The sequence below is a fragment of the Scyliorhinus canicula genome, chromosome 9, assembly GCF_902713615.1.
Source record: "Scyliorhinus canicula chromosome 9, sScyCan1.1, whole genome shotgun sequence".
In the NCBI taxonomy this organism is placed as follows: Eukaryota; Metazoa; Chordata; class Chondrichthyes; order Carcharhiniformes; family Scyliorhinidae; genus Scyliorhinus; species Scyliorhinus canicula.
Genome location: NC_052154.1, coordinates 170,203,315 through 170,229,619, shown reverse-complemented (window position 1 = coordinate 170,229,619; position 26,305 = coordinate 170,203,315). Strand labels below are relative to the sequence as shown.

Sequence of the window (26,305 nt, the reverse complement as noted above, 5' to 3'; positions counted from 1 at the left end):
CACAATCCTCTATTCTGGTAGCCAGGATCTTCGCCAGAAATTTAGCGTCTACGTTAAGGAGCGAGATAGGCCTATATGATCCGCACTGCAAGGGATCCTTATCCCGTTTTAGGATCAAAGCGATCAGTGCCCGCGACATCGTCGGGGGCAAAGCCCCCCCCTCCCATGCCTCATTGAAGGTTCGCACCAACAGAGGACCCACCAGGTCCGCATATTTTTTGTAAAATTCCGCGGGGAACCCGTCCGGCCCCGGGGCCTTACCTGACTGCATTTGTCCGATCCCCCTGACTAGCTCCTCCAATTCTATCGGCGCCCCCAGCCCCTCTACCAGCCTCTCTTGAACCCTTGGGAAACATAGCCTGTTCATGAAGCTCTCCATCCCCTCTCTCCCCCTCGGAGGTTGCGACCGGTACAATCCCTCGTAAAAGTCCCTAAAGACCCCGTTTACTTCTGTCCCCTTCTGCACTACATTTCCACCCCCATCCTTCACTCCACCAATTTCCCTAGCCGTATCTCACCTACGGAGCTGATGCGCCAACAAGCTGCTCGCCTTCTCTCCATACTCATATACCGCGCCCTGCGCCCTCCTCCACTGTGTCTCCGCCTTTCTGGTGGTCAACAAGTCAAAATTGGCCTGCAAACTGCGCCGTTCTCCCAGCAACCCTTCCTCCGGTGCCTCCGCATATCTCCTGTCCACCTCCAGGAGCTCTCCCACCAGTCTCTCCCTCTCCTTCCTCTCCCTCTTTTCCCTGTGGGCCCGGATGGAGATCAGCTCTCCCCGGATCACTGCTTTCAGAGCCTCCCAGACCATCCCCACCTGGACCTCCCCCGTGTCATTGGTATCCAGATACCCCTCAATGCTTCTCCGAACCCTCTTACACACCTCCTCCTCCGCCAGCATCCCCACATCCAGGCGCCAGAGCGGGCGCTGGTCCCGCGCCTCTCCCATCTCCAGATTAACCCAGTGCGGGACATGGTCCGAAATCGCTATGGCCGAGTACTCGGCATCCTGCACCCTCGGAATCAATCCCCTGCTCAGGACAAAAAAGTCTATCCGGGAATAAAGCCTGTGGACGTGAGAGAAGAAGGAATACTCCCGCGCTCTCGGTCTCCCAAACCTCCAGGGATCCACCCCTCCCATCTGGTCCATGTATTCCCTCAGCACTTTGGCCACCGCCGGTCTCCTACCCGTCCTTGAACTGGACCGGTCCAGTGGGGGATCCAGCACTGTGTTAAAATCTCCCCCCATGATCAGGCCCCCTGCCTCCAGGTCCTGGATGCGGCCCAACAATCGCCTCATGAAGCCAGCATCATCCCAATTCGGGGCATATACGTTCACCAGCACCACCTTCTCTCCCTGCAGCCTACCCTTCACCATGATATATCTGCCCTCCTTGTCCGACACCACCTCAGCCGCCTCAAACGCCACCCTCTTCCCCACCAGAATCGCCACCCCCCGGTTCTTCGCGTCCAATCCTGAATGATAAACCTGCCCCACCCACCCTTTCCTCAGACGAACCTGGTCCGCCACCTTCAGGTGGGTCTCCTGGAGCATAGCCACGTCCGCCTTCAACCCCCTTAGATGGGAAAACACCCTGGTTCTCTTAACCGGCCTGTTCAGCCCCCTCACGTTCCAGGTAATCAGCCGGATCAGTGGGCAACCCGCCCCCTCCCCCGCCGACTAGCCATAGCTTGGCAGATGTTCGCCCCAGGCCAGCACACCCCGCTCGACCCGTTCCCCATGGCGATAACGCCTTTCCCCGGCCCCCGTCGGCACCTTCCTAGTCGTTCCAGCAGCAACCCGGTATCCCCCACCCCCAAGGCTAGGACCCCACCTAGCCGCGACGCACCCTCCATGGTACTTCCATGAGTCAGCTGACTTCTGCTGACCCTGGCAGCTCCCGCCAAAACCTATCCCCTCCCGGCATGGGGTCATTCCCCTCTTGCCACACCTCCTTGGCATTGCTGCAGCGCGGGAAAGAAGACCCGTAGAGGCCCCGCCCCCACCGCTAGCTCCACCCCCACTGCCCCGCAGCACGGGAAACCAGAGGAAAGCCCGTGCTTTCACACTGCCACACCCCACCCTTCCGACGCAGCTCCTCAAAATCCAGTTTCACCTCAATCCCCAACCCTGGACAGAAGAGAACATATAAAACACAAACTCCCAACACTCCCCACCTAACCCACAACCGTGCCCAACAAACAAACCCACCCGTAACCAGAGCAAACAGAAAACCAGCATAGATAACACACCTGTCGAAGTTAAAAAAGTTGAAACAGTTGAAACAAAACAGCCACAGCGGAAACAACGACGGCCAAAGTATGTCCCCAGGCCCTAGTTCGAGTCCAGCTTCTCCGCCTGTACAAAGGCCCACGCCTCCTCCGGGGACTCAAAGTAATGGTGCCGGTCCTTGTTTGTCACCCACAGGCGCGCAGGCTGCAGCATTCCAAACCTGACCTGCTTGGCATGAAGCACCGCCTTTGTCCGGTTGAACCCGGCCCGCCGCTTAGCCACCTCCGCACTCCAGTCCTGGTAGATCCTCACTACCGAATTCTCCCACTTGCTGCTCCTCTCTTTCTTGGCCCAACGCAGCACACACTCCCGGTCACTGAAACAGTGGAACCGCACCAGCACCGCCCTCGGGGGCTCACCTGCCTTGGGCCTCCTGGCCATCACTCTGTGCGCTCCCTCAAGCTCCAAGGGCAAATGGAAGGAACCCGCTCCCATCAACGAGCTCAGCATCGTGGTCACATACGCCGGGAGAGCCGACTCCTCCAGCCCCTCCGCCAGGCCCAGGATCCTCAGATTCTTTCGCCTCGTGCGAACGTCCAGGTCCTCCAAGCGGTCCTGCCACTTTTTATGAAGTGCCTCGTGCAACTCCACTTTCCCCACGAGGACATCGGCCTCCTCCTCCCTTTCAACGGCCTGCTGCTGCAACTCCCGGATAGACACCTCCTGGGCCGCCTGAGCTCCAAGCAGCTTGTTCGTAGTTGCATTCATGGAGTCCAGCAGCTCAGCCTTCAGCTCAGCAAAACAATGTAGGAGCGAGGCCTGTTGCTCCTGCACCCACTTCCACCAGTCCTCGGGTGTTGCGCCGGCCGCCATTTTATTTTCCTTCCCCCGTTTTTTGTGGGGAGTTGCTGCAGCTTTTTTCTTCGTCCCACTCCGGGTGAGCACCATGAAGTGTGTGGCAAGTTCTTCCAGGCGCCTTCCCCACCCGGGATGCGTAAAAACAGTGCCGTTTGGGACCCTCGAAACGGCCCAAATGTCCCTAAATAGCGGGAGCTGCCGAACGTGCGGCTTAGCTCCGCATAGCCGCAACCGGAAGTAATTCTTTGAGTTTTAATGAGAAGATATGGATAATGGTTGAGAAACTCTTACTTTGGAAATTGCCAAATACCTCTTGTATAACAAATCAGAATTACTAGCTAGAAGTTTCTTCTCTGTGTAGCACTCAATTCCATGCTGAATATATTGCTGGTTTAATTTATGTAGTGGACATCTGAAATGAAAGTACATGTATTAATATTTTCATAGGTTATTCATCCAGACCTGGAAGTAGCTGATTATGCTTTTCCTCCTGCTCGCACAGCTCCTTCTAATCTAAGATTGTTGGTGAGTATTTGTGAACTTGTTTTTATTTCCATTACTATTGATGACATGAATATTCATTACAGCATACTCATGAAAGTTTTAATGGTGTTTATTTTTCTTTTCTAGGATAAGGAAGTCAGGGCAGTGTTCCTTAGATTATTTGCACAGCTCTTTCAAGGGTACAGATCATGCTTGCAACTAATTCGAATCCATCCTGAACCTGTAATACACTTTCACAAGGTGAGTTGCAAATGCTCATTTACACAGCCTTGAAATCATCCAGCACTGTTTAATGCTTTTGTTGTCATGTAAATGGAAAAGTAGTAAGGTATCAGTCAACTTGGTGTCAGCATGATGTATTCTTGTTGAATTTACATGCAAAAATCTCCTGGAATGTTGAATTTCTTGAATTTAGTTAAAACTCTGAACGAAGTGAGAAGGAACTTTATTTTCTGACTGCTGGACCTTCTCCATTCAGTGGGGAAGTTTGACGCTGGTGAGTTTGAGTGGTCTAATTGCTGACCCTGCCTCAGATTAGTAAAGCTAACAGTTTATGCCACTCTGGAGTGCTTACTTTCCTGGTCATTATCACCATCATTTAAATTCTCGTATTTTTGTCCATGACATCTTTTTCAGCCTCTACCTACCGCTGGCCCTCAATGTTAAAAGTATTACTAACTATAGTCTGGAGGTTACAGACAAGTGAGACGTATATTTTCTTGACCTGACGAAAAGATCATCATGACTTTAATTTTCTTGTAATGTAGAAGTGACATATATTATTTTGCTACTAATTTTTCTCTGTTGTCCTCAATAACTTAAATGCCCTTCAGTGAATATTTTATCATAGCCATCAGTGGGATTAATAGATTAATGGTCATTTAAATTAATTATTTAATCATTTTCACATTTCAAACTTAAAACAAGCTGTTAGGTAGGCACCTTCAGGGGCTAGGCTGGCGCTGGCGGGATTGGCCCCACGCCAGCCATCGCAGAAGGGCTTGGCGCGCACCAACCGGCGCCGAAGGGCCTCTGCTGGCCGGTGCGAGTGCCAGCGTGTGCTGGCGTCATCCCAGCGCATGCGCAAGGGGTTTCTTCTCCATGGCGGAGGTTGATAGCAGCCAGCGCGGAGGGAAAGAGTGCCCCCACGGCACAGACCCACCCGCGGATTGGTGGGCCCCGATTGCGGGCCAGGCCACCTTGGGGGCACCCCTTGGGGCCAGATCTCCCCGCGCCCCCTCGAGGACTCCACAGGCCGCCCGCAGAGCCAGGTCCCGCCGGTACGTACCTGGTTTGATGTATGCCGGCGGAATCCGCCGAAAACAGGCGGCCACTTGACCCATCGCGGGCCGGAGAATCGCCGGGGTGGCGGGCGCTGCCAGCGGCCGCCGACTGGTGCGGCGCGAATCCCGCCCCTGTCAAAACCCCGGCACCGAAGAATTCGGCAGCTGGCGGTGGGGCGTGTTTCACGCTGCCCCCCGGCGATTCTCCAGCTTTGCGGGGGTTCGGAGAATCCCGCCCGTGACTCTGAGCAAAAAGTATAAATAATAATAATGTTTATTACAAGTAGGCTTACATTAACACTGCAATGAAGTTGCTGTGAAAAGCCCCTAGTCACCACACTTCGGCGCCTGTTCGGGTACACAGAGGAAGAATTCAGGATGTCCAATACACCTAACAAGCTTTCAGGTCTACCTCAAAGGCAAAGAGGAAGAGCAATCTCTACAAATCCTGCAGGATGGATTTCACTGGGATGAATAAAGGTAAAAGCAGAGAAATATCAAAAGGATGACAAGAGGGGAAAGGTGACATCGAAAAAGGTTTAGCAGCCACAGATAAATATTCTTTCAATAAGAAGGTATCCAGAAATAGGTGAAATATGCCCTCCCCAACAGGGGTGGCTCAAGAAAAATCAATTTCTTTGATTTAATTAGGTGAAAGTTTTATGCAAGCTAAAAGGGCTCAAAGCGTTAAATCCCTGGGATAGACGGTACAAGATAAAAGATCGATCCTAGAGTGTTTCTAGAGACTGAAGAGATTTATGAGGCAGTGACAACCATAACGAGAAAGACATTTATCATTGAGCAGTTTTGAATGGATGTGTTGTGTTAACATTCATCATAAGTGTGGTAAAACAGATAAGGGCAACTACAGACCAATTGGGCGCGATTCTCCGAAATGGAGACAAAGTCCTGACGCCGGAGTGTTTCATTCCGGCGTCAACACCTGCTCCCAACCCCCTATTCTCCCGCCCCCGGGGGGCAAGGAGTGGCGTAGCGTATTTTACGTGCGCTGGGCCTTGGCGCCGCGTAAAAAGTGGCGCCGCGTAAATGACGAGGCCGACGTCGCGTAAACGAAGTCACCCGCGCATGAGCGGTTGCTGTCCTCCCCGAGGCTGCCCCGTAAGAAGATGGCGGATGGATCTTGCGGGGCGGCGGAGGGAAGGAGGTCCTTCTTTCGAGAGGTCGGCCCGTTGATTGGTGGGCCCCGATCGCGGGCAAGGCCCCATCGGAGGTCCCCTTGGTGCAGGAACCCACCCACAGGCTGCCCCCCCAGCGTTCCCGCGCCGTTCCCGCCGGCAGCAACCAGGTGTGGACGGCACCAGCGGGAACCTGTCGTGTTGGGGCGGCCGCTCGGCCCATTTGGGCTGGAGAATCGCCGCTCGCCTTTTGCAAACGGCAAGCGGCGATTCTCCGAGCGGCCAGCCGTGATTCTCGCCGCGCTGGTTTGGGGGGGTGGGAGAATCGGGTGCCGGGGCGGAGTGGCGGGACTCGCGCGGTGCCCCAGCGATTTTCCCACCCGCCGATGGTGGGGGGGGGGGGGGGGGGGAGGATTCCGCCCATTATATTTACTTACAATCGATGGATAATAATGTGACTTTAGAATCAAACATGAGTTAGTGGCACAGTGGTAATATCATTAGACTAGTAATCCAGAGACCCAGGTCTCGGTAATGGTAGCATGATAGCTATCATCGATTGTCTTCAAAACTCCCATCTGGTTCACTAATGTCCTTTAAGGAAGAAAATCTGCTGTCCTTAACAGGTTTAGACTGTTTGTGACTCCAGATCCATAGCAGTGTGTTTGACTCTCAAGTACCCTCTGAAATGGCCTAGCAAGCCTCGGTGAACATAAACAAATTACTGCGGAAGCTGGAAACTGAAACAGAAAACGCTGGACAATCTCAGCGCATCTGTGGAGAGAGAACATTACGAATCTGGGTGACAGCTTTGACAAAGAGTTACCTTGACTCAAAAAGGTAGCTCCGGTCTCTCTCTCAGTCCAAGAACAATTACGGATGGGCAATAAATGCTGGCCTTTCCAGTGACACCCAAATTCCATGAAAGAATAAAGAAAAAAACTACAATGTGAGATCTTTGAAATTGTTTTTAAGAGATTCATAGATGTTTAAAGCACAGGAACCATTTGGCCCATCATGTCCAAGCTAGTCAAGAAAGATCTGACTACACTAATTTCATTTTCCAGCACATGGCCCATACCCCTGGAGGTTACGCCAGCATAAGTGAATATCTAATTAATTCTTAAATGTTGCGAGAGTTTCTGACTCAAAGAACCTTTCAGGCAGTGAGTACCAGACTCCCACCACCCTCTTGAGTGAAAAAGCTGCTCCTCAACTCCCCTCTTTCCAAGGGCCAGTGCAGACTCAATGGGCCGAATGGCCTCCTTCTGCACTGTAAATTCTATGAATACAAGCTGGTTATTGATTCCTTTACTTTTGGAAAAAGCGCTTTCCTATCCATCCTATCTATGCCCAAGGTCCACCTGACCTTCAGTACTTTCAAGGGGTCTACCATTCATGGTGTAATGCTGTGCCTTATTAGCCAGCCCAAGTACATTGCCTCACACTTTTCCATGTTGAATTCCATTTGCCACTGCTGTGCCCAACTAACCAGTCTATTGATATCATCTTACTGCTAAACTCCTCACTATTTACCACCCTGCCAATTTTTATGTCACCCGCAAACTTCTTGACCAAACCACTGCATTTAAGTCCAAGTCATTAATGTACGCAACTAATAGCAAGAGCCCTAGCACCGAGCCGTGTCAGAACCCTAGATACATTGAATAGCACATCCACCAATAACCAATTTGTGATCTGGTTAAAAGTCAGACTAAACAATGTAAACAATTATTGTATGTTTCTAAAGCCCATTTACAGACTTATCCTTTGAAAACATGAATGCGAGGGAGAATGATGCATTGCAGAAATGGTCTGTTTTTAACTTAAGGTGGCTATCTCAGTGAGTTTTGTTTTTGGGCACCATTTCAGTACTTTAATTAGTGTTTGAAAGATTTACACTAAATTGAAAAGATAGAAAAAGTGCAGATCAGTTTATTACAATCCCAAAGAGACCAGTAACTTTTAAAGCGAGATGCAAGTTTCCCAGTGACTGACTCGAAGGATCATATGACAAGTTTCCACAGTTTAAGACTTCCACTCAACAAACACATGAACATCAACAGAGACTAAACATTACTTTGTAGAAAACTTATACACTAAACTACAGAAAATATATTCCCTAGTGACTTTTAAGACAGCCTAAAACTCCACACTGTGGAGAGCATGGTATAATGTATAAACACAGACATATAGTTTTGTAGTGAAAGCCCAAAGCTGCTCATGGCTGTAATATCATCTCTTCTCCCTGCTTCACTAAGGTGAATCTCATTTCAAACAAAATTCTCTTCGCTTAATGTTTTGAGCATAATGAAATAGACTTACTGTTGCAGGGGATTGTTTATTAGTTCTCGCCTCTTAACTATTCAAATCTTTGTTCCCTCAAGCATGGGTTCCATCATCACCAGCACTTTGCTTGGTGGTTAATCCCAAAAGAGATCTATCTTCTGCCTGACATCGCAGCACCTGTGTGTCATCTTCCTCAAAACTCCCGCCTGAGTGTCCCAGGAGTCTGAGGCTAGGCAGCAGTAAGGCTAGCTGCCTCTTCCTCTGCATCAGAGCTTGCACCTTTTAATAGTTTTTGACTTGGGTAACAATATAACATGGGCCTGTCCCCATGCAGATCCCATATGAGATCCTGCTCTCCTCTCCATACCATTCCATTTTACCTAGAGATACAGGAAATAGTTTAAAACATAAGTCTTACGAAATCCTACATGCGTTAAAGGTTATATAATCTAAAATTTAAAAGATCTGATAAATGCTATTTTGTTTTCCTTACTAGTTTCTATATGGTGAAATTTGTATCAAAACTATAATTTATACCTTCTGATCTCACCAGATTTTAACAGCTGACTCCAACTAATGTGAGAGTTTTTTTGTTAAGCAGTGTGCTTGACTATTTGGAAGAAAAAATATTTTCACGCTAAACTATTGAAATATGTGTTTAATTTGAGTTTTTGTGGAATACAGTAATGCTAGTGTATTCATTAGTTTAATCAAACTCCATTAAATGAGAGTATGGGCAGGGTTGGACTTGGAGACAAGAAACATGTTGGGGGAGGCTGGAAAGAGCTAATTTGCTAAGAACACTGTGCAGCAATTTGGGATGTGTTTCTGGCAAGGGTGAAAACAAAATAGATGCATTTTTAAAAACAAAACTTTCCCACCTTGCTGCAATTTACGGGCTATGTGCTACTGGTTGCTGTGACACATCACAGAACCAACATGCTGCTTCACGCTTCTACATGTCTCATCCTCAGTTAGTTTTAAATGTTCTAATCATGTCAGTCACATTTGTTTTGCTTTAAGTGCCTGTCCCAATTTATCAATATGTGTTAGCATGTGTCAACATAGTGACAGTGAATATGTTTCAAGTCATCTTATCCCAAATGCACTCATTCGGTCACTCGATTATGAGCAAATTCCAGAATTTTTGCAGTGTACAATCATGACTTTTTAAAAGGAGACCATTTTTGAATCCCTATTCTGGCAGAATGCAAAGGCCATATCATTCCATAAATGGCAGATTTGCCGAGTGCAATTATTCGTCGTAGCAATACAATTATTCCAGTTTACTGGACAGTAACATAGGCTTCCTTTCTATGTATATTATTTTATTATTTCATGGGATGTGGGAATCACGGACAGTGTACATTTGTTGTCCATCCCCAATTGTCCTTGCGAGCTGCTGGTGAACTCCAGTTTTGAACAACTGCAGTCCATCTGGTTGACATTTCCATGGTTGCTTGGTACGACTGAATGGCTTGCCAGGCAAATGCAGAGGCAAGTTAAGAGTCAACCTCATTGCTGTGAATCTGGAGTCATCTGTAGGTCAGCTCAGATAAGGATGGCAGATTTCCAGTCACTGAGATTATTGATTATTCCTCGCGTCTGATGTGACGATCAGTGTTTCCCCTCCTTACCTCGATGGAGATATGGCCAAAGATCACTTTGTTGGGAGAATCCCTCCGTAATGGTGGCCTCAGAGATATTTCTGTTACTTACTTAATGTGTGCTGCAGCCAACTGCTTCTTTGAAGCTGGAAGGCCTTTGATTGAAACCCCCCCCCCCGCCCTTAATTGGACAGGGAGGCTGTCTCCATAACAATTTAAGGGTTCATCCATTTATCAGTTTCCACTTCCAGAGCACCATTTCTGAGCTGAAAACAACCCTGCTTCTTGTTTTCTGCCTCTGTGATGACAATTCAGCCCAATGTCTAATTAAACGTGCTGTTGAGTCATAAGCAAACGAATATTTATCTGGAAATATCTGTTCATACTGCAGGCAGCCTTCCTGGGACAGCGTGGATTGGTTGAAAATGACTTCCTGACAAAAGTTCTTGATGGAATGGCATTTGCAGGATTTGTGTCAGAAAGAGGACCTCCCTACAGATCCTGTGATTTGTTTGATGATGTAAGAATTCTGTTGCATTCCTTTCTTATTCTCCATTTAACGTGAAGGTCTTTTCATGGTTGCCATTTTAGGATTTTTAAGTTATGAAATGTTGAAAACAGATAAATACTAATATTTCATTTTCTGCTATCAAATGTTTTTTATGACTGCATTGTACACATGTTATAAATTATCTATAATTCCATTAACTTGACAGTTGAATTTCCTAGAATTGTATCCAATAGTCTAGGGACAAGAATGGCATGTTCCCTTCCATGGCATTATTCATCTATTTAGTCTTAATCAGGACTGATAAAGCACATTACACTTTTGATTTTGGCTAAGGATATTTCCAAGTTGGCAAAAAATGATGCATGCTTAATTAGTGTTAAGATTCTTCATAATTTAAACATGCATAAAACAATATTTCCTTGGCTTAGTTTATTTCAAAAATTGGGAACCGTTCTGAATGCATTTCTATTGGGGCCTGTTTCCCCAACTCTCTCTTTCTGGTACAGTAATGACCATATTGGTGCCATGTCCTGCTCCTGCCTGGATTGGAAAACGTCTTCAACTTTGTTTCCAATTACCACCTTTCTCTCAGTTTCACATGGTCGATCTCTGACTCATAGAGCCACTTGCTACAGTGCTGAAGTAGGCCATTCGGCCCATAAAGTCCATACCAACCCTCTGAAAGAACAGCCTACCAAGGCCCACTCCCACCCTATGCCCGTTACCCCACCTAACCTGCACATCTTTGGGCACTAAGTACAATTGAGCTTGGCTAATCTACCTAACCTACACATCTTTGGACTTTGAGAGGAAACTGGAGCACCCGGAGGAAAACCACGCAGACACGGAGAGAACATGCAAACTTCAGACAGATAGTCAGCCAAATACATAATTGATGGTCTCCAACGCTGTGGTTCCTTGATTTTGTTTCCAATTTTGGTGACAGACTAGCCACTAATATTCATTATAAGTCCAATGACTTCCACAGTTACCTCAACTACACTTCCTCATACCCTTCAAGGATTTGGGCCGGAATTCTCCATTTGGAAAGGGGCCATCTGGGATGGGCTACGTATAGCGTGGAATTAAGGGGACAGGAGTTAAGTGGGGAAGATGACGGACAGTAGAGGTGATTGTAGACGTAAGCCTCCGGTAAGGCTGATAAAGTGGAATGTCCTGGGACTGGGCCGGTTAAGAGGTCGCGAGTGTTTGCGCACCTCAGGAGCTTGAAAGCGGGCATGGTCTTTCTGTAGGAGATACACCTCTGTGTGAAGGATCAGTTTAGGTTAAGGAAAGGGTGAGTCGGGCAGGTTTTTCACTCAGGGTTTGATTCGAAATCGAGGGGAGTGACGATATTAATGAGAAAAAAAATGGAATTTGTGAATGGGACATGCTCCAGTTGATCATGGGAGGAGATTTTAACTTTGTCCTACAGTCGAGGGTGGATAGGTCGAACCCCAGGTCGATGGGTAGGGTACAAATAGCAAGGAACCTGGGGGGCTTATGGAGAGGGTGGGTATGGTGAATCCCTGGCGCTTTCAGAACCCAGGGGAAGGGAATATTCCTTATTTTCACCCGTCTTAAGGTGCATTCAAGGATTGATTACTTTGTAGTGAGTCGGGAGATTTTGGTTGGTGTGAAAGGGGCAAAGTATGTGGAGATAGTTATCTTGGACCATGTGCTCCACTGGCTGGAGATTCGGTTTAGATCAGGGTAGAGGTTTGACTCTGGGTTCTTGGCGGATGGAGGTTTCAGTGATAAGGTGAGGGCGGCGATTAAGGAATATGTGGAGTTGAATCAGAATGGGGCTGTGTCGGCGCCATTTTTTGGGAAGCACTGAAGGCAGTGGTCCGGGGGGGGAAATTATTTTGTTTAAACTCGTGCGGATAGGGAAAGGAGGGCGGAACATGGACGTCTCGTGAGCAAGATAGTGGAGGTGGACAGGGAATATACGAGGGTTCCCACCATGGAGGGATTAGCAAGGAGGAAAATGTTGCAGGGGCAGTTTGACAGGCTGACAATGGGGAGGGCGGTAGGACAACTGCGTAGGACAAGAGGCGTGCAAAATGAGTATGGGAAGAAGGCGAGCTGCATGCTGGCGCTCCAGCTGCGGAGACAGGCTGCGTCCAGGGAAATATTGAAGATATGGGCTGGGGATATGGTGTTGGAGCCAGGGAGGATAAACGAGGCGTTTAGGGAATACTACCAGGGACTTTACGCGGCAGACCCGGAGGAAGAGGAGGCAGTCATGGGCGGTTTCTGGATGAGCTGGAATTTCCCCACGTCGAGGAAGCAAAGAGGCAGGCATTGGAGGAGCCCCTGGGTTTGAGGGAGGTACTGGATAGTATCAGGGGTATGAAGTCAGGGAAGGCCCCTGGGAAGGATGGGTACCCATCGGAATTCTATAAGGAATTTGCGACGGACCTGGCACCGCATCTGTTGAGGGCGTTTAATGAAGCACTGGAGAAGGGGGAATTGCCGGAGACGTTGACGCAGGCAGTAATCACACTAAGCCCGGAAAAGGGGAAGGACCCGGTGGAATGTGGGTCGTATAGATCCACATCATTATTGAACACGGATGCGAAAGTATTGGCTAAATTGTTGGCAGGGGGGATGGAGTGTGCCTGGGGTGGTTGCAGAAGATCAAACATGCGTTGTGAAGGGCAGGCAGCTCACGAGTAATACAAGATGGCCATTGAATGCGGTGATGAATCCGTCGGGGGGGGGGTTCTGGTGCTGGATGTAGTGCTGTCAATGGACACGGAGAAGGTATTTGATCAGGTGGAGTGGCAGTACTTGTTCAAGGTTTTGGGAAGGTTTGTGTTTGGGCCGAGATTTGTGGCATGGGTGCGGTTGCTGTATGTGGCACCAAGGGCGAGGGTGAGGACTAATGATATGAGCTCATGAAGCTTTGACTTCCACAAGGGTATGAGGCAAGGGTGCCCGGTGTTGCCGTTGCTATTTGCGCTGGCCATAGAGCCATTGGCGATGGCTCTTCGGGGGTCGGCGGAGTGGCAGTGGATTATGAGGGGACAGAGGCAGCATCGGGTGTTGCTCTGTGCTGATGACTTCTTGCTGTATATTTCGGATCCGTTGGAGAGTATGGGAAGGCTTATGGGCCTGCTGGGGAGGTTTGGAGGGTTCTCAGGGTACAAACTGAATGTAGGGAAATGCAAGGTTTTCCCAGTTGATGACAGGGGATGAATTTAGGGGAATGCCATTTACGGTAGCGAGGGACAGGTTTAGCTATTTGGGGATTCAGGTAGCGAGGGAATGGATGGGGCTTCATAGGTGGAATTTAACAAAGCTGATGCCCATCCCCTTGATGAAACAGCTGGGGTATGAGGGTGTCCAGAAGGGTGGCCTCGGTGGGTTCTCAGATGACCAGAGGTTCAAAGGGCACAGGCAGCATTCAGTAGAATGCCAGGTGCCTGTAACTGGCACCAAAAGGGTGTATTTAAGAGACAGGTTGCAGCAATGGCAGTCTGAGTTGGGCCAACCTGAACATGAGGGGTCATCCCGAGTCCACGGACTTGGCACCAAGTTGCTCACTGCTAGTGCCCCTGGCTCGGCAGTTAACCCCGGCAAGCCCAACAATTTTTTGGTGCCTTTAAGTCTTTTTATGCCTCTTGCTGCCCCTCCGCAGCCATGGCGCCCAGGTCTCCCCTTGTCAATCCTTGTACTAATTCGCGCCTGCGAGACTTCTGCCGACGAGGGATGGAATATCGCGGAAGGATGGACCATGAAATTGCCAAGCCGCTAATGATATTGAAATCCATGCAAAAGACCGTTTTGCGTGGATCCGCTGGCACAGGGCGCAAACGTTGATATCACTGCCAGCGAGGGACCGAATTCTCCGCCAGATCGCGATTCGTGTTTCGGAAGTGGAGAATCCAGGTCTCCATTTCATTCCATTCCCACAGTCACTGTTACATCTATTCTAATGATGCAAACTTCCACACCAGTTCTTATGAGATATCATTCTTTTCCGTAAACAAAGGTCACCCGAGGCTGGAATTGAACCTGGGACCCTGGAGCTGTGAGGCAGCAGTGCTAACTATTGTACCACCGTGCCACCCGGCATATCATAAGAGCTTCTATTTTACAGTATATCTTTTTGTATCGACTCTGTATTAGGTTATGATGGACAAAATCAATGGTTTGATTAGTTACTGACTGATAGTAATATATTTCTGTTTGTCTATGTATAAATGCATTAAGAACAGGTTGCTTTGCATGTAGTTGCTACTTCAGATGAGTTGTGTGTGTCTCTGTTTATGTTTTATTGCTAAAAAGATGCCTTATCAAGTCCAGAGTGATCAGCCAGGCACCTTGGATGTGTTTATGAATTTGGCTGCTGGAAGAAATATCTGGAACCATTAGTCATAACTGTCCCGGGAGTCATGTGATACAAGCACGGGAATAGATGTGTTTCTGTGAGCTTTGGCACTACTCAGCCTATAATCATTTCATCTGCCGTGTTCGCACAGCTCGTGCTTAACTAATCCGGGGGTGAGAACTCCATATTAAGTCCCTGGAAGATTTCTGGCTCAACGTTGGTGACAAAATGCCGAGTGATATTAAGAAAATCGTCAACAAATAAGAGCAGTCAGAAGTGACTGGAGTGGAGCCAACTCCTCAACTTGGCAATTTAGTGAGCGAACAGGTTCTCGATCTGGCACTCTCCAAGGCATTTCAACTGATGACTGCTAATATTATTAAGGTCATTGGCAAGAAACAAGGTCTGGAAGCACAAAATATCAGTGCTCATCCTATAGAGCTGCAGAACATGGATAAAAAGCTTGACAAAGCAGCGGAGAGAATTAGAACAGTCGAAAATGTAACTTCCTTGATAGAGGCCTGCATACAATACTTAAAAAAGCCGTTATGTGGTATGAGAAGCATTCCTTGACGGCCTGGAGAACCGAGGCCGAAGGAAGAATGCCCAGATTGTCAATTTGCCAGAATGAGCTGAAGGTAAACTCCTAGTTAAATTCTGAGAGCTGGCTACTATGACTACTTAATTTAGAAATGAAAGGTGGGCACATTAAATTAGAAAGGGTGAATTGTATCCTGTCTGTGAGGCCAAGGGAAAACCAATTATGCCGACCTGTAGTTATTCTTTTTCATAAATTCAAGGATCGCCAAAGAGTTATCGTAGAATCATAGAATCCCTACAGTACAGAAGGAGTCCATTCGGCCCATCATGTATGCACCGGCCCCCTGAGAGGGCACCCGAACCAGGCTCTGGACCTATCCCTGCAGCCCAGTAGTCCCACTAAACCGGGACATTATGGGGCAAGCATGGCCAGTTTACCTAACCTGCACATCTTTGTACTGTGGGAGGAAACCGGAGCACCGGGAGTAAACCCAAGCAGACACAGGGAGAACGTATGAACTCCACACAGTCACCCAAGGCTGGAATTGAACCCAGGTCCCTGGTGCTGTGAGGCAGCAGTGCTAACCACTATGCCACCGGAGGCAGCTAGATTTGGAGGCAGCTCAAAGTAATGGGGTCTTTTCTATGCGGGAGCGAAGGTCTCATTATTTTTCAAGATTTCGCGATGGTGATACATTAGAGAGACATGGGCTTTGATGAAGTTTGAGGAAGCTGAAGGACACTGGAGTGCAAATTGTCCTATTGTATCCTGCTACACTGAGGGTAAAATCAGACGACTCTATAAAGACGTTCAACAATCCGGCTAACCTTGGCTTTTGTGAATCCATGGAAGGCAATAAGTTGAGTAACAGACTGCGATTCACTGTATAATCTGGACTCAATCCTTTATCATCATAATTCCTTCCTGATTCTGTCTTGGTATTTTTTATTCTGACAGGGATGATTTAGCAATTGAGCACTACAGTGAGTTTTTATCCTTAAAAATGGCAGGGAGTTCCATTACTCCTCAGCGTGCTCCTTCTCGTTAAATAATATGCTGTGCTGATTGTATGACACGAGGGCTGTGAGAAGTATATCCGTATTTTCGATTCAGAGGTATAGGTTTTAACATCTCCTTTGCTGTGATCAGGATGAATATGAGTAGTGCCACTGCTGGGAGGTGGGGGTGTGGATTAAGTCTAAACAGGAAGGGTTAAAATGCATAATGGTCAATCTGTGACATTCATTTTTGTGGCATATTTTGTTTCCTCTCTTGAGGAGAAAGACTCCTTGGTGTAATTATGGAAGATTTGTAGGATTCATGGTGGTGTGGGGTAACCACAATGGGGAATCCCATTTGCCGGTTGTGGAAAGGGAAAATCCCGCGACCAGCGACGGCGCGCTGCCGAGGAACACGTGGTGGGGAGGCGGAGAACTCTTCACTTCTTTCACTTCCCACCAATGTAATATTAGAGTTGATTATTTTTTCATGCCGAAGACATTCAGTGGCCACCTGCTGTATAGGTAGTATTGTAGTCTGTGATATTGCCCCGGTTTTCTTGGAATTTTTATTCTGCTTAAGGATCATAACTTTATTTCATATTTTAAGGTCGAAATTGATTTCTTCTATTCAGCCAATTCTCTCTCTTCTCTTCTCTCCTTTGACTTTGTCTATATATATGTTTCTGGAACAAACCTCATCATTCACCTGAGGAAGGAGCAGTGCTCCGAAAGGTAGTGATTTGAAACAAACCTGTTGGACTTTAACCTGGTGTTATAAGACTTCTTACGCTACTCTCTCTTTGAAGTAAGCCCTTCAATCTTGAGGAAAACCTGTAAGGCCTTTGCAAGGGGCTTGGTCATAGAATCCTTATAATGCAGAAGGGGGCAATTTGACCCATGAATTCTGCACCGTCCCTCAAAAAGAACACTCTACCTGGGCCCAGTACCCCGCCCTATCCCCGTAACCCCACGTAACTGCACATCTTTGGACACGAAAGGACAATTTAGCATGGCCAATTCACCTGACCTGCACATCTTTGGACTGTGGGAGGAAACCGGAGTACCAGAGGACCCATGCGGACACAGGGCAGACGTGTAAACACCATGCAATCGCCCAAGGTCAGAATTGAACCTGCACCCTGGCACTGTGACACAGCAGTGCTAGCCACTGCGCCCTGTGCTGCCCTGGTTATTTTGTATATAGCCAGCAAAAATTATAAAATGCTGAACTCCTTGCTGACTCAACGTGCTGAGAGGGGTACAAATGTTTGCCAAACAAAAGCCAAAAGAGTTTGGAAATAAACAGAGTAGGTATTTGGTTTTCCTTACTAAGAAGAAGGTGGACGCTAGGGCTATTTCCACTGTGCTCGATTGCAAGAGTTATAGAGTAGTTTTAAAAAATAAATTTAGAGTATCCAATTCATTTTTTCCAACTAAGGGGCAATTTAGCATGGCCAATCCATCTACCCTGCTCATCTTTGGGTTCTGGGGGCGAAACCCACACAAACACGGGGAAAATGTGCAAACTCCACAAGGAAAGTGACCCAGAGCTAGGATGCAACCTGGGACCTCGGCGCCGTGAGGCAACCGTGCTAACCACTGCACCACCATGCTGCCCCAGTTATAAAATAGTTAAGACGGAGGATATTAATTGGGCATTTAAAAGCTACTATGCCGATATATATAAATCAGGCCAGTCAGGGGATGCACTAGTATCCATGGAGCATTTTTTTCTCTTCCTATATACTCCCAACAATTTCACACCCTAAACCTAAATCGCTGGCTTTGAAAGCAGACCAAGGCAGGCCAGCAGCACGGTTCAATTCCCGTACCAGCCTCCCCGAACAGGCGCCGGAATGTGGCGACTAGTGGCTTTTCACAGTAACTTCATTTGATGCCTACTTGTGACAATAAGCAATTTTCATTTCATTTCTCAGGGGGAAGTGTTTTTTGCCTTGAGGGATCTTCAGTCTTGTAAGGCTCTGGGGCCTGATGGTTTTGGGAGTGATTTTTATAAGGAATTTGAAGACTTCACAGAATCATAGAATTTACAGTGCAGAAGGAAGCCATTCAGCCCATCGAGTCTGCACTGGTCCTTGGCAAGAGCACCCCACCCAAGCCCAAACCTCCACCGTATCCCCGTAACCCAGTAACCACACCCAACCTTTTTGGACACTAAGGGCAATTTAGCATGGCCAATCCACCGAACCTGCACATCTTTGGACTGTGGAGCACCCGGACGAAACTCACGCAGACATGAGGAGAAAGTGCAACTCTGCACAGACAGTGATACAAGTCGAGAATCGAACCTGGGACCCTGGAGCTGTGAGGCAACTGTGCTAACCACTGTGCTACCTTGCCCCCCTAACTTGCTAATAGATTCTCTGATTGGTATGTTTAATCATTCATTTGAAGCAGGTCTGCTGCCTCAGTTGCTTTGAGAAGTGAATATCTCCTAAGTTTGAAGGCAGGCAAGAACCCGAAGGAATGTGAATCCTATTGACCGATTTTACTCTTGAATGTAGACTTGAAATTGTTGTCTAAAATGCTAACGTTACATCGAGAAAAAATCCTCCTCGATTATCCAGGATGATCAGACTGGGTTCATAAAGTATAGAAATTCATATAACAATGTTAAGAGATTCTTAAATATTATTCAGGTCTTTCAAAAGCAGGCGATAGACAGCTTAGTGATCTCGTTAGATGCAGAGAAATCTTTTGATTGGGTGAGATATTTATTCTTCATGCTGCAGAACTTTGCATTGGGAGGGGAATTCGAGTAGACACAAGTGAGTTATAAAAATCCTCTGGTGGCCGTTCTTTCCAACAGTTATAGATCTAATTTTAGCCTTCATTGAGGGAGGAGGCAGGGTTTGGCCATTGTCCGTATTATTAGCAATTTCTCTTGCGCCCCTAGGAGAGGTAATTAGACAGAATCTGCGGTGTTTGGGTGTCCAGTGGTGGGAAGCAACGTAAAATCACATTATACTTGGATGATGTGTTGCTATTAATATCTTAATCTGTTCCTGCTATTATGGATATTGTGGGTGCAATTTACCTTCCTTGTCGCACCGGACTTGTGGCCCGGCGAGGCTGTTGAATTTTGTGAGAGGTCCCGCAAGATTCGCAACACTTGAGACATCTTGCGAGAATCAACTGAACCTCGCGAGACATTGCGATCTGGATTTCGCCTGCGCTGGGCCAGAAACGTTAACCAGGCATAATGGCACCTGGGTCTCCCAGGCTATCAGAAACTCCTGGGTGGTCAGGGGCAGGGCAGGGTGACAGCCTCGCTCTTCCTCTGCCACCCGGGCACTTTGGCACTGCCAGCCTGACAATTTGGCATTGCCATCCTGGTACTGTCAGGGTGCCGGAGTGGCACTGCCAGGCTGGCTGGGGCTGTGTCAGGGTAGCTGTGCCGGGGTGCCCGGTAGCAGGATGGCATAGTTAAGGGTTGAGGCCTGAGGGGGGCCATGCCCATGAAAGGGGGAATGAGGGGCGTGTGAAGGATGGGTATGCAGATGCCTTCTAAATGTTGGAGAGGTGAATGGAGGGAGCGCTCCAAGGGCAGTTGGGGGGAATGCCTGAACACGGCTAGACCCTCGACAATCCCATAGTGGTGTTTTCTCACGTGGGTGGTATGGGGTATTACCCATGTGTGGAGGGGAGGTATTGTCTGTGGATGGATTGTGTGGGAGACCCTCAATTCACTTGGAGATCGGGGCACCCTTTCAAAACGTTGGCACTTTCTCAGAAAAGGTGGGGGTAGCCACGGTATGTGATAGAGAGAGATGGGGACAGAGAAAGCGATGGATAGAGAGGGATAAAGAGAGAGGGAAAGAGAGAGAGCGAGAGATCGATATAGAGATGGCTAGAGAGATGATAGAGAGAGGAATAGAGAGAGATAGAGAGAGAGGGAAAGAGAGAGAAGGGGAGGGGGAGAGGGAGAGAGATGTGGATGGATAGAGCGGGAGAGAGAAAGAGGGAGAGAGAGTGACAGATGGATAGAGAGGGAGAGAGGGAGAAAGAAGGATAGAGAGAGAGGGAAAGAGAGACAGGGAAAGAGAGAGAAGGGGAGGGGGAGAGAGAAAGAGAGAGATGGATGGATAGAGCGGGAGACAGAAAGAGGGCGAGAGAGTGACAGAGAGATGGATAGAAAGGGAGAAAGAGAGAGGGGGATAGAGAGAGGGGGATAGAGAGAGGGGGATAGAGAGAGGGGGATAGAGAGAGGGGGATAGAGAGAGGGGGATAGAGAGAGAGGGTTAGAGAGATGGATAGAGAGAGAAGGGGGAGGGGGAGAGAGGTGGATGGATAGAGCGGGAGAGAGAAAGAGGGAGAGAGAGTGACAGGGAGATGGATTGAGAGGGAGATAGAGACAGGGAGCGAGGGATAGAAAGAGAGGGATAGAGAGAGGGATAGAGAGAGAGAGGGAGAGAGAGACAGGGGAAGAGAGAAGGGGAGGAGAGAGAGAGAAAGAGAGAGATGGATGGATAGAGCAGGAGACAGAAAGAGGGAGAGAGAGTGACAGAGAGATGGATAGAGAGAGAGAAAGAGAGGGGTAGTGAGAGGGATAGCGAGAGACTCAAATATGTCAACTCCAAAGGGGCTATCTAAAGAAGAAGGGAGCAAGGAGCAAGGTTGGAAGGCCTCCTCCAAAGCCTTCCCAAAGACGTAGCTTTGGGTCTCGCAAAGTTAATTTATAGCCGCGTAGAAGCCAAACTTACCTACAGGGTGCAATTTAACCAAAATATTTCTACGTGTCAATTTTGGGCGTGTTTTGCAGGATGTTTTCTGCGGCTTATTGGGCAAGATCCGTACCAGTATTCACCCACACTTAGTAATTTTCTCAGACCTTGGGGAGATTTTCCCCGGTCCAGCCTACACTTAGGGCACGATTCTCCCAAAAAGGTTCAAAGGCAGGTTTTTCGGGGTGTTTCCCACCGGCTCTGTCGGTGAATTCCCCACCGCTATCCAATGACACTTGGGAGCGCAACAGACACCTACAGATGCTGAAAGATGCCCTCGTACGAACGGGATATGGCGCTCGACTCATTGATCGACAGTTCCACCGCGCCACAGCAAAAAACCGCACCGACCTCCTCAGAAGACAAACACGGGACACCGCTGACAGAGTACCCTTCGTCGTCCAGTACTTTCCTGGGGCGGAGAAACTACGACATCTTCTTCGCAGCCTCCAACACATCATCAGCGAGGATGGACATCTTGCCAAGGTCATCCCCACACCCCCACTACTGGCCTTCAAACAACCGCGCAACCTCAAACAAACCATTGTTTGCAGCAAATTACCCAGCCTTCAGAACAGCAACCACAACACCACAAAACCCTGCCAGGGTAATCTCTGCAAGACATGCCAGATCATCGACATGGACACCACCATTACACGTGGAAATACCACCCACCAGGTACGCGGCGCATACTCGTGCGACTCGACCAATGTAGTCTACCTCATACGCTGCAGGAAAGGATGTCCCGAAGCGTGGTACATTGGCGAGACCATGCAGACACTGCGACAACGAATAAACGGGCATCGTGCGACTATCAACAGGCAGGACTGTTCCCTTCCAGTTGGGGAACACTTCAGCAGTCAAGGACATTCAGCCTCTGATCTCCGGGTCAGCATTCTACAAGGAGGCCTTCAGGAGACGCGACAACGCAAAATTGCTGAGCAAAAACTTATAGCTAAGTTCCGCACGCATGAATGCGGACTCAACCGGGATCTGGGATTCATGTCGCATTACATTCGGCCCCCACCAACAAGCCTGGACTTGCAGAGGCCTACCGACTGAACTGGCTTGGGACAATTCACACCTCTTTAACCTGGAGTTACCTCTCTCTCTGCATCTTTGATGATTTGATTGCCTGCAGGTGCTCGCATTCCGGGGCATCTCTGACTGTGTCTATATAAACATTTCTGGAACAAGCCTTTCCATTCACCTGAAGAAGGAGCCGTGCTCCGAAAGCTCGTGTTTGAAACAAACCTGTTGGACTTTAACCTGGTGTTGTAAGACTTCTTACAATGACACTTGGACACCTGTTTTGTGCCTGGGGAGTTTCTCACTGGTTTAGCCCACACTTTGAATTTTGTTTTAGCACTGGGAAGCTGAACTCAGATCAGGCTGCCATTTCGAAAGGGTGCCCCGATCTCTAAGTGAGCTTGTGGGTCCCCCAAGCCCCCCATCCATGTGCAATGTCACCCTCCGCACATATGGGCACTACCCGACACCCTCATGTGAGAACACCCCGCTAGGGGGTCCCCCTCTTCAGGCACCCCCAAGCCCCCTTACAGCACCCCCTCCTTTCCAGAGCCACCTCCTGTCACCTCCTCAACCTCCTGGATGCCCCTACTTATCTGTCTTGCACACCCACTCTCTTCAAATTCCCCCCCCCCCCCCGCTCCTTTCATGGGCATGGCCCCCCTCGGGCCTGGACCCTTGGCAGTGCCACCGTGGTACCCGAGCACCAGTGCTCCTGCCAGCTTGGCAGTGCCACCCAGGCACCTTGGTAGTGCCAGGGTGACAGCGTCAAGGTGCCAACTGGGCAGTGCCACGGTGCCAGTGTTCCAGGGCGCCACACTGCACTGATCCTGACCACTCAGGAGTCTCCGATGGCTTGGGAGAACCCCTGGGTGCTGTTCCACATGGTCCACGTTTGTGTGCACGTGCTGAACGACACCCAGCTGCAGCCTCGCAGGGAGGCCAGTGGATCCCATGATACCAGTGGATCCCACGAAGCCAGTGGATCCCACGAAGCCAGTGGATCCCACAATGTCAGAGGATCCCACTATGCCAGTGGATGAGGGGGAGGGGGGGGAGAGAGAGGAAGAGGAGGGGGGCAAGAGAGGAAGAGGAGGGGGGAGAGAGAGGAAGAGGAGGGGGGAGAGAGGAAGAGGAGGGGGGAGAGAGAGGAAGAGGAGGGGGAAGAGAGGGGGAAAGGAGGGGGAAGAGAGGGGAAAAGGAGGGGGGAGAGAAAGAGGAAGTGGGGGAGAGAGAGGAGGGGGAGAGCGAGAGGAGGGAAGGGAGAGAGGTGGAGGGGGGGAGAGAGGTGGAGGAAGAGGGGGAGAGAGGTGGAGGAAGAGGGGGGAGAGAGAGAGGAGGGGGAAAAAAAGAAATAGAGTCAATTTCCTTTCCGTTTTCCTTTTCAGTTTCTGTTTTCGGTTACCGTCTGTCTAAAAAATAACAACCCTTAAAAGCACAGATGCAATCATTATGCAATCAAGAGAACCTGCTCTTGTATTTTCTCCTGAAAAATATAGAGCAGACAGTTTAAATAGACAGACTCTCTTTTAATAATAATCTTTATTGGCACAAGTAGGTTTACATCAATGCTCCAGTGATGTTACTGTGAAAAGCCCCTAGTCGCTACATTCTGGCGCCTGTTCGGGTACACAGTGAGAATTCAGAATGTCCAATTCACCTAACAGCACGTCTTTCTGAACTTTTGGGAGGAAACCGGAGCACCCGGAGGAAACCCACGCAGACACAGGGAGAACATGCAGACTCCCCACAGACAGTGACCCAAGCCAGGAATCGAATCTGGGACCCTGGAGCTGTGAAGCAACAGTGGTACCCGCTGTACTACCTTGCTGGCCTTGAGATGCGGCATAGTTGATAGATTTTAGCAATGATAGGCTTTTAAAATACTTTTAAGCTTCCAGAAATTGTCATTCAAAAGCAATTGAATTATGCTGTTTATGTTGTCAACTTCTTTCAGTGGTAGTGCTTGTCCCTGTGTCAGAAACTAGTGGATTCGATCCATACTCCAAAATCTAAAAAAGCTAAGGAATCCAAGGAAGTTAAGGATTGTATTCGATTAAAAGAAAAAGCTTAGAAAGTTTCCAGAAAAAGTAATAAACCCTGAACCTTCGGAGGTTTTTAGTAGACAAAGAAGGCCAAGAAACTGGGGTAGAAAGGGAAAACAGAATATGAATGCAATCCAGCAAAAAAACATAAAAACAAACTGTAAAAGCTTCCATAGGTATGTCAGGTATGTAAAAAGGAAGCATTTGGCTAAGACAAATATAGGTCCATTACAGGCAGAGTGAGGAGAATGGAGAATAGAGAAATGTCAGAAAAGCTTAATGATAACTTTGTGACAGTTTTCACCAAGGAAAATACAGGAATTCTCCCAGATGTAGAGATTCAAGTGACCAGGGAAAATGTGGAGCTGAAGGAAATTAGTAAAAGTAAGAAGGTTGTATTGGAAGCCAAAAGCCATCACAAATCTCTCTTCTGTTGTTACTACATTCTCTTTGTCGAAGTAAAATCTGTTCTCCATGGCTATCCATAACATAAACTTGAGTTTAAACATCAACTTATTAGCTGTTCCTTGCAATCAAATGTTCCTGTGATTTATTGTAACAATTTACTAAAGTCTCACTTTATTCACCATGCATGTCCCTTGTAATCATGCGGCATTTGCTCTGCACTATTTTGATACTTCTGCATGCCCCCTGAGGTGTGAAATTTAGACAGCTGCTTTGAAATATTTTAAATTTCTCAGAATGAAATTGATTATGTCAGCATCCTCAAGTCTGGAAATGGACCCAGGACAGGACTGATTATTGTCATTGGCTCCTTGGCAACCTGATCCCAAAGGTAAAGGCTTTTGCAAGGAGCTGATGGAGTGCCCCTCTGTCTGTCACCTTAAGATAAGGAGCTTTTTTAGCATCCACTTGTACTGCACTGAGAACCAGGTTTGCACCACCAGGATTCAGTAGGAGACTGGATCTCACAGGATCAGAATTTTTTCTCCTACTCTTCAACGTTGGCTGTGTCCTGCCCTGTGGGCCTTAGACTTCCTTTGAATTTTCTTAGTAACAACCAGATTTTTCAAAGTTGATTCTTTTTTTAAATGTACACTTTCCTCGTAATACACTTGATCAATTCACAACTTATTAAAGCTATTTGGAGGATCCTACGTCTGTAAATTGTTGAGAGAAACATTTCAGCTCTAAAATGGACACTGACATTTATTGTTAGTCAGTTGCAGTGTTTCCTAATTGTGGGATATAAATTGTTACGGTTTTTACTCTTTTGTAGTTGGTTGCTTTTGATGTGGAGAGAATCAAAACTGAGGAGGGAATTCCACCAAAAATGTTAAAACACATACGAGAGCTTGCAGAACAGCTGTACAAGAACGTAAGTTTCTTTATAAACTAAATCGCTTTGTCTTTAACAGCAATGTACTTAACCATGCATTGTGAGAATGTAAATAACAATGCTAACCAATTATGCAGTTGATCATGCTAAATGTCCCAAATCTTAAAATGTTCTCTTGCTATCATCATATCACATCTGAGACTAGAAACTAGTTAGAAATGTTAATGACACTTGCAATTTAAAAAAAAAACACATTGCCTCCACAGGTTCACTACGCAGCATTAATATTAAACCTATCCAGCTGTTCCATTTGCTGTTCAGTTTTTTTCAAATTACATCAACCAATATTGTTGTTAACATTTATTCCTGACTTTGCCAAAGCAATATAAACAATTTTTTTTAGTGCACTATGTGTCAGTTTGATAGCTTTAATATGAAATTCTGTATATTTAGAATGATTGCAAGTCAAGCACTTGTTTTTCCACCCAGATTGGATCTGTGTTGGCAATAGTTTGCAGTGATTTAAACTTAGTCCTGGAGCTCACAGTGTATATCCGAACGAACAGAATTTGAGGAGAATTTGGGTGGTAAGGACTCAGTATATCAGAACAGATTTTTGAAATGCTATCCTTTTCCCATTGGAGGCCAATGTTCAAGTCCATGAGAAAGGAAAAGACTGACTTAAGATGCTGGATCATTCCTTGGCCAGAAATGATGTCAGATTAAATAAGACCTGGACATTGAGTTATCCCAGCTGGAACAGCAACAGAAATTCAGCCTTTTTGCTGATCTAAAAAAAAAATAATGTACGTCTGGGGAAGCAAGAGGCCCTGTTATCTATTGGTGCATATTGGCCACAGCACTTAATTTATAAAGGCACAATT

At 47.6% G+C, this 26,305-nt stretch overlaps 1 protein-coding gene across 3 annotated transcripts in view; it reads left to right on the top strand.

Annotated features, from left to right (window-relative positions):
• Positions 1–26,305, top strand: part of sbf2 (SET binding factor 2) — a 725,521-nt gene that overhangs the window by 413,273 nt on the left and 285,943 nt on the right. For all 3 annotated transcript variants that reach the window (XM_038808179.1, XM_038808177.1, XM_038808178.1), the window contains exons 10-13: positions 3,539–3,616; positions 3,722–3,835; positions 10,302–10,430; positions 25,362–25,460. In XM_038808179.1, the coding sequence (XP_038664107.1) occupies positions 3,539–3,616; positions 3,722–3,835; positions 10,302–10,430; positions 25,362–25,460 (420 nt within the window). The remainder of the gene's footprint in view (positions 1–3,538; positions 3,617–3,721; positions 3,836–10,301; positions 10,431–25,361; positions 25,461–26,305) is intronic.